The sequence below is a fragment of the Idiotropiscis lumnitzeri genome, chromosome 4 (assembly GCF_059441095.1).
Source record: "Idiotropiscis lumnitzeri isolate Australia: NSW breed Sydney's pygmy pipehorse chromosome 4, RoL_Ilum_1.0, whole genome shotgun sequence".
Taxonomy (NCBI): Eukaryota; Metazoa; Chordata; class Actinopteri; order Syngnathiformes; family Syngnathidae; genus Idiotropiscis; species Idiotropiscis lumnitzeri.
This window is the reverse complement of record NC_142394.1, coordinates 2,887,599-2,901,941: the sequence shown is the minus strand read 5'-3', so window position 1 is coordinate 2,901,941 and position 14,343 is coordinate 2,887,599. Positions and strand designations below refer to the sequence as shown.

At 41.2% G+C, this 14,343-nt stretch overlaps 1 protein-coding gene across 1 annotated transcript; it reads left to right on the top strand.

The window, feature by feature from the left end:
- The first annotated feature begins 997 nt into the window (after nucleotides 1–997).
- Nucleotides 998–6,169, top strand: stc2a (stanniocalcin 2a). The gene is made up of 4 exons (XM_088295186.1): nucleotides 998–1,323; nucleotides 2,725–2,867; nucleotides 3,536–3,747; nucleotides 3,898–6,169. Exons 1-4 carry the CDS (start codon nucleotides 1,185–1,187, stop codon nucleotides 4,250–4,252), a joined length of 849 nt encoding a protein of 282 aa, XP_088151312.1. The 5' UTR covers nucleotides 998–1,184; the 3' UTR covers nucleotides 4,253–6,169.
- Nucleotides 6,170–14,343: the final 8,174 nt, after the last annotated feature.

Genomic DNA, 14,343 nt, shown 5'->3' with positions numbered 1-14,343 from the left:
TGAAAAGAAAATTTTGGGGTTGACTTCCCCTTTAAGAAGCTGGAGAAGGCCGCTGCAAGTGCAAATACTGAAGGGCTTGTCATGTGCTTAATTTAGGGTTTCCTTTTCATGTTTTTTGGATGCAGTAGTAGTTTTGCCAGAGATTTCATTTGGCATTTTTGGGGGGGTAAACATGGTCTTTATGGTTGCTTTTTTCATTTTCATCCTTTTTTTTTTTTTTTTTTTTTTTTTATAAACTGAGCACCAGAAAACAGCAATACTGTATTCCAAAGTGCCCTTCCACCGTTGGCTCAAATCTCTCAAACCCTAATTCTCATTGGCGTGATAGAGGCAATTGTGCACCAATTTGTATCTGTGGTGCCCCCTGGAGGATTGTAATCAAATTGCACTTTGCTGGCCATTCACGTTTGTTTCCATTTAGTCGCACTCAAGCAGCCTAGACAGGGACATGTAGGCTTACACTATGCAACACCTGTCAGTGGAAACACTGTTTTCACGGTCAATGGAAGCATTCGACGGACTACCTTTGCAGTCGGTGCACTGACAGTTATTCCTCATGTCATCCTCCTGCAAAAAATAAAAGCACTACTTACCACTAACTTTCAACAGTGCTGAGCTGTTTACGTTCTATTTTGTCATGTATTAATCCCACAACCCCCAAAGGGTCAAATGTGTGTAAGGTTCGAGTGCCTAAATGTGGAATCATCTTCAGCTTTTTGCATTCGAGACCACATGTGCATGTATTGCTTTCCTACCAATTTATGCAAGTTGTAAATGATGTCGTGGGCTCACCGATGTTCCAAACGCCGCTTAATCATGCAAGAGCCACCGATGCCAATTCAGACTCGAACATTTCTTTTATAGCTCCACAGTTTTGTGTTAAAATGGGGGAAGTTTCTGTGGCCACGCCCCCTCAAACCACTGACAAGGATGTCGGCGTCTCTGATTGGCTGAGAGGCGCCGTGCGACAACACCTGCTTAACTCCTTCATCCAAATTGACACCCGCGACTCTGAGCCTGAGAGATATAGGCAGCATCCGCGGCGGCGCATGCATTCACTTCGACAGAGAGCCGCAGCCGCGCGGTTTCCAAATCTGAGGTGAACCATTACGCGCCACCCAGGCACGCTTCTTAGCTTTGCACGTTTACTGGCGGAGCTTTGCCGGAGCAGGGACAGAGACGCGATGTTTCTTAAAGTGGTCGTGGCGCTGCTGGTTCTCTCGGTACTGGAGCAAGCGGTGTGCTCGGATAATCTCGATATTTACGAGACCCCGCCGGAGAAGCCTGCCATCTCCAAGGGACGACTTTCCCTGCAAAATACAGGTTAGCAATACGGTATGTCGCTAGAGTGGCTGTATGCGTGGGGCCAGTGGGACACGTGTGTGCGTGTGCTTGTGTCTACGCGCGTGCGTGTGCGGCGGAATGTAGGACTCGAGTCCAGCCGTTTGAACATTTGTTTACTGCTTTAAACTGGAATCTGTAGTCTAGGCACACTCCACGTGATGTCTAAATAATCGTGGACAAGAATCTAATATCTTGGGAAACTATTTATAGTTTGGTCATCCAAAAATGTTTCCCAACCTTGAATCGAACCAAGGCACTTATTGTGCGTTTAAAAAAATAGCCAATAAACTAAAATGTCACGACCAGTGGGGTCCATAGGTTAATTATGTGCCTCGTGCCATCTAGTGGAAGATCGTTTAATTTTTCTGCCTGACAATATACGTCGCTGGCATAGATGGTTAAACAAAGCATGACTTGAACATTTTTTGGGGGCAAATACTTTTCAGTGGATTGTTTCCCGTGTCACACCTGACAATTTCTCATGGCACATTGGTTAGGGAAACTAACCTAAGGGAATTGGTAATATGTATGATGGTAATTTGCGTGGGTCTAAGATGATGTGATTTCCTCATAACTCATTATTTCTTATACTATTGCACCAGTACATATTATGAATATTGAATGCAGCCCCACTCACTCGTTATTAGACCTGGTAAAAATGACTAACTCCACTGCAGGTTTACGAGTGGAAACCCACCTCCCATCCTACCTCCCACTTCTGCAACAGCAGCGTGTAACTCAATGCACGCTGCGGCCAAGCTCGTACGATCCAAGCACATTCCCCTGATGCCAAAACAAGCACTGCCGTCAGTGGCTCACTTTTCCTTTGCACTTAAGTTCATCTAAGGCTCCAAACCAGGGGGCTTGGATGGTCGTTTTGCGCGAAGCTTCAAGCTAATTTGTCCTTAATGACACTTTCACTCCGGTCACACCTGTTGAGGTGTGATGCAAAACCTGAAATGAATGACTTTAGGTAGTTTCACTTTCAACTGTATTTCATGACTGTAGTGAGACAGAAAACTAATGACCGTGAGACAATCTTCACAAAGTTTTCTCCCGTGTGCAGTCATACATGCTCTCGTATTAGTGCGCAGCACACCTTCCTACTCAGGCAATATAAATGACTGCACGGTGGAGTCCACCAGAAGAAATGAAGCCTGCATCTGCATTGCACCATACCAATGCTCAATTCAAGCCATTGCAGGTGCACCGTGATGCAATGATTTCAACCACCAAGTGAAATAAGAATTTACCTCTTCTTGTGTCCTGCTTGCATTAGTTACTTACATTGTGCAAATATTTGTATGTGATGTGTCCAGCAGCTAAACCTTCAACTCACTGCTGTCACCACCTCCTGCAACTTGTTCTTTTGTATTCCAGCTGAGATCCAGCACTGTTTGGTGAGCGCAGGTGATGTCGGCTGCGGCGTGTTTGAGTGCTTTGAGAATAACTCCTGCGAGATTCGAGGGCTACAAGAGATCTGCATGACGTTCCTGCATAACGCTGGCAAATTTGACTCTCAGGTATTACCGGATCGTTGGCAAGAATTGCATAACCAGAGGGCAACATTCCTGAACACTGACTCGCTGCTCCCCGACTCATCTGCGAATGGATTTGTTTATTTCTGTTTGCGCATGCCTCAAAAAGGGATAGTTTTTGTAAATATGATATCATGGCATCACCTCTACTAACCGCTTTAATTGATACACATGCAGTTATGCCTGAGAGTCTCGAGCTGGTTGGCCAAAAGTCAATTAAGCAGTTAATTTAGGGATTTTAGTAATATTTTCTTGCCTGTATGGTGGGCAAGATCTAATCCCCTATCTCATTTGGTAAATATGTTTTACTTGGCACAGTGTGCCTCATTTTCTCCTTACATGCCATGATTTTGTATTTTAGTTACCTAGTGTAACATTTATTAAAAGGTACTGTAAGACCTCTTTTCCCACTTCTTCATTGTTTTTCATTGAAATGTTGCCAGAAGTGCTTTTGTCACCATTCTGAGTGCCATCTATTCCTCTGGCAGTTGTTTACCAACCAATAGAATGTTTGTGTGGACAGAGATTTGAAGTATCAGCACTCGAAGGGTTGGGGATAACATGTTTTGTTAAGCGTCTATTGCATTTGTTATTCAAAATTCTTTGTCGCGGTATTAATTATATGCCTGTTTTTTTGTTTGTTTTTTTTGCAGGGCAAATCCTTCATCAAAGATGCTCTGAAATGTATGGCCCACGGGCTTCGACACAAGTTTAGCTGTATCAGTAGGAAATGTGTTTCCATTAAGGAGATGGTATTCCAGCTCCAGAGAGAGTGTTATGTCAAACACAATCTGTGCTCAGCTGCGAAGGAGAATGTGGCCGTCATGGTAGAGATGATCCATTTCCAAGATCTCTTCCCTAAAGGGTAAGTGAATGGATCGTATGTTTTTAAAAAAAAAAAAAAAAAAGCCTGGCCTTTCTATGTTATCTTTTTGTCATTCATCCTTGTTTAGTTAAAGTATTTGACCTTTATTTGTCCAAACATCGTGTAATTTATTAGTGTGTCTCCTCCTAGTCCTTATGTGGAGCTGGTGAATATTCTGCTGGGCTGTGGAGAGGAAGTGAAGGAAGCATTAACTCGTAGTGTCCGGCTTCAGTGCGAGCAGAACTGGGGAGCTTTGTGCGACAGCCTCAGCCTCTGCTCCTCCCTGACGCCGTCGCCTTCGGCTGCCGAACAACGCCGCCCCTCGCCATCTCACCCCCAGCCTGAGCACGCTCGCCACGCACGCCACGGTGACAGGGACAAAGCCGGTAAGGTTGGGTTCCACGCCCACCCTCGCGGTCGCAATCCGGGACTGCGCCGCCAGGGTCCAGATGCCGGTTTGGGAGTGGAGCAGGAAGACCCAGAGGCCGCTGACATTAGGAGGTGAAAATAAAGGAGATTACAACACTGATAACCCTTAACACCATTTAATAGCACACTTGGACATTGTCGCATGAACACACACAAACACACACACACACACACGCACACAACCACACACTGAGCAAAGGAAAACAAAACCCTTCTTTGTTCTCTTTTTCACCTTCTCCAGTCATTCCAGCAGTCCCACAAGGTAAAATTGCAGGGTAATTGTGGCATAGCATGTATTGTTACGCCTGACAATAGGCCACTTTTTTTTCTTTTTTTTTTTTAAATGAATAATGATTGTTATTATCGTGATTATTTCTATTTTTAGGACTGTTTTTGCGCTAATCTAGCATTTAACCATTCATACTTACTGTAAGATTTGACTCCATTTATATTATTTATTTTCTTCTTCATGCAATGTTGAAATATTAAAATGTAAATAGGAAAAAAGTTATCTATATTTATATGAGCATGTATAAATATAGTAAAATCTAGAATGGTTATGATGCATTTGAGTTAGTACACAGTGTTTTCCTCACCGCATTGCACCTATCTCACATTGTTCTGTAGATATGTAAAATACACAGTCTTGTTTGCAAGTGGAAATGTGTATTGTAATTACAGTATATAGATACTTGATGGAGAAATACCAGATGTACAGGTTTGAAGTCCAATTCTGGCACATAAAAATTATTACAGGCACAACGCCAGCAGAAAAATTGGATAACAAAATGAATTAGTTGATGTTTGCATGTCACCCCAAATTGCGAATTGTTGGCCGGTTAACAATGCAGAGATGTTGAATGAGCTAATTTTTTTTTTTTAATTTAGAGGCAGAAAAAGTCACATCATCCATAAACACAACAGACATAACATATTTAAACTACTCCAGTGCACTGGCAAAAGTTTCAAGATTCTCTCCATGCTTGTTTTCCATGTCGCCATCAGCATGTGGGTTCATCTCAAGGGTGAACTGTCACACAATTGAATGGCCTCAGCGTGTTTTATACAAAGAAGTGAGGCGATTGAATGTTTTGTTTTTATGATGATGTTGAGCCACAAATGTCTTTGCTGATACACTTTTATCAGCTTTTGTTGGACTGCTGAAAGTTTAAGAGAGCAAACCATGTGACCCGCCATCCCTCTAAAGTTTCTAAACACGCGGTTTTTACGGGATGCTTAACTTGACCAAGCATCCTCTATATGACCAAGTCCTGTATGTGTGCTCGTTGATGATGGACTGGACTGAGCCGTGCCACCCCATTGTTGTGTCCCGTCCTATACCTTGCATGCCCCTTGGAATTAGTCCCTTTTCCCTCTCAAGTCCCTCACCAAGGTCGGCGGCAATGTGGGGGCCTGTTATTCCGTCTGTTTAAGCAGCAGGCAATACATCAAGCACCCAGGAAGTGGGTTACGTCCACACATGGGGTATGTTATTATAAATGTTGTATTTACAGAGGCCACGAGAGCATTCCTCTGGGCCTCAGCCAAGAGCCAGCAACTCCAAGAGACAGGCCTGTGTAGGAAGAAGCAGAGTGAAAGGCCTTTTTTTTTTTCCTTGAGATACTTCTCAGGTCATCGTCAGAGGCTGTTAACCTTTTAAGGCCAGCAATACTTTTGCGGTATAGAAATGAAGTTTAGAAGCATGTCACACACAAAGCACAATGGCTATGTACAATCGACACAAAATTCCGGTTTCATTTTATTTCATATGATGTGTAAAGCCTGTAATTTAGAAATCATTACAATCTCTATTTTTAAAACTCCCCCCATTACTTTACAGAGGTTAGAGACCTAAGGAGAGATAAGCTATTTTTATTGAATATGTACTGTATATGTGTAACGTGACATTCTGTTAAATGTAGTGGCTTTTCTTTATATACTGTATGTACGTACGTATGGAGAACAATAAACTAACCTGTTCCTTTTATCATCACCCCATGATGTATTTTATGTTCATTACATCAGTGGTTCCCAACTGTTTTTGTCTTGTGTAACCCCAAACCTCTTTGTCATACGAGTACCCCCTGACTCATACGAGGGGATGATTCTCCAAAAGTAAAACATTACACAACTGATTAATACATGAAAATCATTTTATTTTGTCTCCTTTATTATAACCTTTAATTCTCAGGCATTATTTTATTTTTAACTAAGACGTAAAAATGTCACCTTTATGCAATATCAATTTAAACAAACAAAATCGAGGTAATACACATGCCTTCTCTCAACATCCATTATCCAAGCTTCCTCTCCTCACAAGTCTTGCAGGGTCCTGGAGCCTATCCCAGCTGTTTTCGAGCAGTAGGCGGGGTATACCCCAGACTCGTTGCCAGCCAATCTCAGAGCACACAAATACAGACAACCATCTGCGCTCACACTCACACTTAAAGCGTTCAATCAACCTGCCATGCATGTCTTTGGAATTTAGGAGGAAACCGGAGTACCCGTAGAAAACCCACGCAGGCACTGAGAGAAAACTCAACGCCTAAAGGCCCAGAATCGGAAACTGTACCTCTGGACTGTGAGACCATTGTTCCGCCCTAAATCTCAACATTTACCACAAAAACTGGAGCACAATTACAATAAGTTCCCTTTCAATAGCGTTTTAAAACTTTATCAGGATCAAAGCACTTCTTCCCAGGCCAACAAGTTGTAGCGCACACATGTAAACGCATCATATTATTGATGGGCTTATGAAATGACTACGAATATTTACTATCTTGGAAATAAAATATTAAATGTTTCCACGTAGCAACTGCAATGTTCTCAGGTACCATTTGTCTCCTGATTGGTAAACATTTTCGGCAAGGCAATTTTATTTATAAAGCACATTTCATACACATGGCAATTACCTCAATATACTTCACACAAACAAAAGCACATCTAAAATCATTCACAAAGAAAACAGCTGAAGACATTCACAGTGCATAGAGAACAAAAGTAGCTTATTAAAATGACTACAAATGTATTTTGCTGACATTTAAGCACATTTGCAACCGAAAGATTTGAAGACATTTCAAAGCAACGAAAAAAGCATTTCAGACCATCGAGTGAAATTGATTCAAAATTGCTTAATAGTCACTCAAAGGAATGGATACTGGAGTTGATTTCACTTTCAGTGAAAACTTTTTCCATTGTCATGCTGACTAACAGCTAAATGCCACTTCACCATGTTTGCTTTGAAACCAGGGCTCCACTAATTGACTTGAGTCTGCTGACCTCAGAGCCCTACTTGGTTTATATTCAATTAACATTTATTCAATGTATTCAGGGAACAAACCATTCAATGATTTGTAGACCAGTAGGCACATTTTAAAATCCATTCTACAGCTGACTGGGAGGCAGTGTAAAGATCTCTTAGTTCTGGTCAGAATCTAGGCTGCAGCATTCTGAATGAGCTGCATCTGCTTATGGTCTTTTGAGTGAGTTCAGTCAGAAGACCATTAATCACCAATGAGCAATAATCAAGTCTACTGGAGATAAAAGCATGGATACATTTCTCATCCTGATCTACTTGGAGTATGCAACCCAAAAGAGTGTTTTTGTCAGTGATTTGATGTGACTGCTGAAAGTCATGTTTAAGTCTATTAGCACTCCAAGATTTAAGGCTTGGGCTTTGGTTTTAAAAAAACAGGGACTCCAAGTGTTTAGAAACAGCAACACTTTTTCTTTGATGCCAAAATCAATTACGTCAGTTTTGTTTTGGTTAAGATAAAGGAAATTTTGATTCATCCTGTGGTTTGATTAAAACAGTGACACAAATCGTCATTTGAACTGCTGTCATTTGGGGGAATTGATAAATATAGCTGTGTGTCATCTGCATAGCCATGATTTCCAACATTGGCATTCTGAAGCTTTTGACCCACGGGTAACAAATACAGACTGGACAAAAGGGGTCCAAGAACTGACCCCTGAGGCACCCCGGAAATGTCATGGTCACTCGATTAGATTAGAAACTTCTAATCATCACAAAATAACAAATTTTCCTCCAAGTAAGACCATTTTAAGACTAATTTTACGCAAGTTTCCAGACGGTTCGACCGTGTATTATGACCATGTTAAATGCTTCTTTACATGACTTCCACAATTCAAATGTGCTTTAGAAGTTTTCATCCACATTTTAAGTATTTTATCTATCTTGCCACAAATAAAATGTTTGTATCTTTAATCTGTACAGCAAACATTGTGTTGCTTTAGTTTTTTGCCTGTTTTACAATAGTTCAACATGGAGCAGTAGCAGTGCAATCCCATCAGCAGTAATGAAATCAGGTCAGAAGAGAGCGTCTCAAGTGCCCTCACATGTTAAAAGACACCCCCTTTTCGTCTGATTAGTCATCACTTCTCTTGGCAGTGAAATGTGGCCTGTTTAAAGTTTTAGTGCCTAGTTCATTCCTGGACATGGCTGCCTATTGAAAGGTCAAAATATTGACATTGTCAACTCAGGGTTGAGTTAACAGTGCATATATTTTTTCTATAGTTCTCTCGTTTCTGTGAAAGCTTGATACAGTATATGTACATGCTATTAAGTCATGCCAGATGGAGCCTATTTACAAGTGTCAGATTGCAGTGGCTACAAATTTGACCTAAAAATGTTAATTGTTTAGTGTCACTGATAGTGTAGTTCATCCGACTGATTTGTGTTCGGGCAGCGTGGGATCGGGTCCCACTCGGTGACGGTGTCTATGTCTGCCCTGTGACTGGCTGGCCACCTGTTCCGGGTGTGGTGCGCCTTTTGCCCGTAGTCAGCTGGGATAGGCTCCAGCTGTTGATTCTGCATAGCATTGCCTTCTTACAAGTGAGTATCGAATCACAGGACACGTTTGTCATCTTCAACGGGAGGCTTATGTCATCATCTCCTGTTGATTGGCTATCGCAACTGTCTATCAACTCACCCGTTCACTCACACAGCACAGACGCCCGCACTGTTGATTCTGAAGGCCTTGGATGAATAGTACCTGCCACTGGTACAAATGTTACACCCTGAAACAGGGTGAAATAATCACCACAGTGTTGTGTGTTGTTTCCTCAATAGACTTTACTAGAATGAGGAAAGTCTCCAACGGCCGCCTGCTAGGTGCATACAGACATAAATAATCGATCTCAGATTGTTTTTATTACAAACTAGAGAATGCAATTCCTGGAGAAATTGCGTGTGAAGGCGGAATGGCTGGAATTTTTTTTGTGGAATGATTTTGAATGAGACTGAATGTCTTTGAATAATATTGAATGACTCTGAAATATTGAATGAGGTTGAATGAATTCTAATCATAGTGAATGAAATTGAATGATTTGAATGACAGTAAATAATAGTGAATTCTATTGAATCATCATGAATGAAATAGAAAAAATATTGAGTAATGTTGAATGACATGAATTATGTGAAAGGAATTACATGAATAGAGTGAATCACATGAATTATGTGAAAGGAATTACATGAATAAAGTGAATCACATGAATTATGTGAAAGGAATTAAATGAATAGAGTAAATCACATGAATTATGTGAAAGGAATTACATGAATAGAGTGAATCACATGAATTATGTGAAAGGAATGACATGAATAGAGTAAATCACATGAATTATGTGAAAGGAATTACATGAATGAAAATTGAATGGCCTGAATTATGTGAAAGGAATTACATCAATAGAGTGAATCACATGAATTATGTGAAAGGAATTACATGAATAGAATGAATCACATGAATTATGTGAAAGGAATTACATGAACAGAGTGAATCACATGAATAATGTGAAAGGAGTTACAGGAATGCGAAATGAATGACCTGAATGTCTTAAATTTAAAACTGGAAGCATTTAAATGTGAAATGTTGAATGTCCCAATCGAAATGAATGGAGAATTTTGGGGGAAAAAATGTGTTTTTGTGGCACCAAATTTGGAAAGAGACCCATACGGCTGGGTACCTTGGGGGTGAAACGATGGTCTCGGCGTTGCTGGACGAAAATTGGAGGAGTAAACCCATTCCCAAGTTGTTGCCATTGAAAATGAATGGAGAATTTGGGGGGGAAAAAAATGTGTTTTTGTGGCACCAAATTTGGAAAGAGACCCATACGGCTGGGTACCTTTTATATCAGTGTGGGGGTGAAACGATGGTCTCGGCGTTGCTGGACGAAAATTGGAGGAGTAAACCCATTTCCAAGTTGTTGCCATTGAAAATGAATGGAGAATTTGGGGGGAAAAAAATGTGTTTTTGTGGCAGCAAATTTGGAAAGAGACCCATACGGCTGGGTACCTTTTATATCAGTGTGGGGGTGAAACGATGGTCTCGGCGTTGCTGGACGAAAATTGGAGGAGTAAACCCATTTCCAAGTTGTTGCCATTGACAATGAATGGAGAATTTGGGGGGAAAAAATGTGTTTTTGTGGCAGCAAATTTGGAAAGAGACCCATACGGCTGGGTACCTTTTATATCAGTGTGGGGGTGAAACGATGGTCTCGGCGTTGCTGGACGAAAATTGGAGGAGTAAACCCATTTCCAAGTTGTTGCCATTGAAAATGAATGGAGAATTTGGGGGAAAAAAATGTGTTTTTGTGGCACCAAATTTGGAAAGAGACCCATACGGCTGGGTACCTTTTATATCAGTGTGGGGGTGAAACGATGGTCTCGGCGTTGCTGGACGAAAATTGGAGGAGTAAACCCATTTCCAAGTTGTTGCCATTGAAAATGAATGGAGAATTTGGGGGAAAAAAAATGTGTTTTTGTGGCAGCAAATTTGGAAAGAGACCCATACGGCTGGGTACCTTTTATATCAGTGTGGGGGTGAAACGATGGTCTCGGCGTTGCTGGACGAAAATTGGAGGAGTAAACCCATTCTCAGGTTGTTGCCATTGAAAATGAATGGAGAATTTGGGGGGAAAAAATGTGTTTTTGTGGCAGCAAATTTGGAAAGAGACCCATACGGCTGGGTACCTTTTATATCAGTGTGGGGGTGAAACGATGGTCTCGGCGTTGCTGGACGAAAATTGGAGGAGTAAACCCATTTCCAAGTTGTTGCCATTGACAATGAATGGAGAATTTGGGGGGAAAAAATGTGTTTTTGTGGCAGCAAATTTGGAAAGAGACCCATACGGCTGGGTACCTTTTATATCAGTGTGGGGGTGAAACGATGGTCTCGGCGTTGCTGGACGAAAATTGGAGGAGTAAACCCATTTCCAAGTTGTTGCCATTGAAAATGAATGGAGAATTTGGGGGAAAAAATGTGTTTTTGTGGCAGCAAATTTGGAAAGAGACCCATACGGCTGGGTACCTTTTATATCAGTGTGGGGGTGAAACGATGGTCTCGGCGTTGCTGGACGAAAATTGGAGGAGTAAACCCATTTCCAAGTTGTTGCCATTGAAAATGAATGGAGAATTTGGGGGAAAAAAATGTGTTTTTGTGGCACCAAATTTGGAAAGAGACCCATACGGCTGGGTACCTTTTATATCAGTGTGGGGGTGAAACGATGGTCTCGGCGTTGCTGGACGAAAATTGGAGGAGTAAACCCATTTCCAAGTTGTTGCCATTGAAAATGAATGGAGAATTTGGGGGAAAAAAAATGTGTTTTTGTGGCAGCAAATTTGGAAAGAGACCCATACGGCTGGGTACCTTTTATATCAGTGCGGGGGTGAAACGATGGTCTCGGCGTTGCTGGACGAAAATTGGAGGAGTTAACCCATTTCCAAGTTGTTGCCATTGAAAATGAATGGAGAATTTGGGGGAAAAAAAATGTGTTTTTGTGGCAGCAAATTTGGAAAGAGACCCATACGGCTGGGTACCTTTTATATCAGTGTGGGGGTGAAACGATGGTCTCGGCGTTGCTGGACGAAAATTGGAGGAGTAAACCCATTTCCAAGTTGTTGCCATTGAAAATGAATGGAGAATTTGGGGGAAAAAAATGTGTTTTTGTGGCACCAAATTTGGAAAGAGACCCATACGGCTGGGTACCTTTTATATCAGTGTGGGGGTGAAACGATGGTCTCGGCGTTGCTGGACGAAAATTGGAGGAGTAAACCCATTTCCAAGTTGTTGCCATTGAAAATGAATGGAGAATTTGGGGGAAAAAAAAATGTGTTTTTGTGGCAGCAAATTTGGAAAGAGACCCATACGGCTGGGTACCTTTTATATCAGTGTGGGGGTGAAACGATGGTCTCGGCGTTGCTGGACGAAAATTGGAGGAGTAAACCCATTCCCAAGTTGTTGCCATTGAAAATGAATGGGGAATTTGGGGGGAAAAAAAATGTGTTTTTGTGGCAGCAAATTTGGAAAGAGACCCATACGGCTGGGTACCTTTTATATCAGTGTGGGGGTGAAACGATGGTCTCGGCGTTGCTGGACGAAAATTGGAGGAGTAAACCCATTTCCAAGTTGTTGCCATTGAAAATGAATGGAGAATTTGGGGGAAAAAAATGTGTTTTTGTGGCACCAAATTTGGAAAGAGACCCATACGGCTGGGTACCTTTTATATCAGTGTGGGGGTGAAACGATGGTCTCGGCGTTGCTGGACGAAAATTGGAGGAGTAAACCCATTTCCAAGTTGTTGCCATTGAAAATGAATGGAGAATTTGGGGGAAAAAAAATGTGTTTTTGTGGCAGCAAATTTGGAAAGAGACCCATACGGCTGGGTACCTTTTATATCAGTGTGGGGGTGAAACGATGGTCTCGGCGTTGCTGGACGAAAATTGGAGGAGTAAACCCATTTCCAAGTTGTTGCCATTGACAATGAATGGAGAATTTGGGGGGAAAAAATGTGTTTTTGTGGCAGCAAATTTGGAAAGAGACCCATACGGCTGGGTACCTTTTATATCAGTGTGGGGGTGAAACGATGGTCTCGGCGTTGCTGGACGAAAATTGGAGGAGTAAACCCATTTCCAAGTTGTTGCCATTGAAAATGAATGGAGAATTTGGGGGAAAAAAATGTGTTTTTGTGGCACCAAATTTGGAAAGAGACCCATACGGCTGGGTACCTTTTATATCAGTGTGGGGGTGAAACGATGGTCTCGGCGTTGCTGGACGAAAATTGGAGGAGTAAACCCATTTCCAAGTTGTTGCCATTGAAAATGAATGGAGAATTTGGGGGAAAAAAAATGTGTTTTTGTGGCAGCAAATTTGGAAAGAGACCCATACGGCTGGGTACCTTTTATATCAGTGTGGGGGTGAAACGATGGTCTCGGCGTTGCTGGACGAAAATTGGAGGAGTAAACCCATTTCCAAGTTGTTGCCATTGAAAATGAATGGAGAATTTGGGGGAAAAAAAATGTGTTTTTGTGGCAGCAAATTTGGAAAGAGACCCATACGGCTGGGTACCTTTTATATCAGTGTGGGGGTGAAACGATGGTCTCGGCGTTGCTGGACGAAAATTGGAGGAGTAAACCCATTTCCAAGTTGTTGCCATTGAAAATGAATGGAGAATTTGGGGGTGAAAAATGTAAAATGGGAATGCATGAATCGAGTTGAATCACTTGAATTATGTGAAAGGAATTACATGAATGTCAATTGAATGACCTGAATTATGTGAAAGGAATAACATGAATGTAAACTTAATTACCTGAATTGTGTGAAAGGAATACATGAATAAAGTGAATACCATGAATTATGTGAAAGGAATTACTTGAATATAAATTGAATGACCTGAATTATGTGAAAGGAATAACATGAATGTAAAGTGAATTACCTGAATTATTTGAAAGGAATTACATGAATAGAGTGAATCACATGAATTATGTGAAAGGAATTAAATGAATAGAGTAAATCACATGAATTATGTGAAAGGAATTACATGAATCTAAATTGAATGACCTGAATTATGTGAAAGGAATTACATGAATGTAAATTGAATGACCTGAATTATGTGAAAGGAATCACATGAATAGACTGAATCACATGAATTACATGAAAGGAATTACATGAATAGAGTGAATCACATGAATTACATGAAAGGAATTACATGAATACAGTGAAATCACATGAATTATGTGAAAGGAATTACATGAATGTAAATTGAATGACCTGAATTATGTGAAAGGAATTACATGAATGTAAATTGAATGACCTGAATTATGTGAAAGGAATCACATGAATAGACTGAATCACATGAATACAGTGAAATCAC

Coding starts and splice junctions, on each gene's coding strand:
- stc2a (XM_088295186.1), top strand. CDS start 1,185: ATGTTTCTTAAAGTGGTCGTGGCGCTGCTGGTTCTCTCGGTACTGGAG. Junction 1,324..2,724: donor ACTTTCCCTGCAAAATACAG/GTTAGCAATACG, acceptor TTTGTATTCCAG/CTGAGATCCAGCACTGTTTG. Junction 3,748..3,897: donor CAAGATCTCTTCCCTAAAGG/GTAAGTGAATGG, acceptor GTCTCCTCCTAG/TCCTTATGTGGAGCTGGTGA.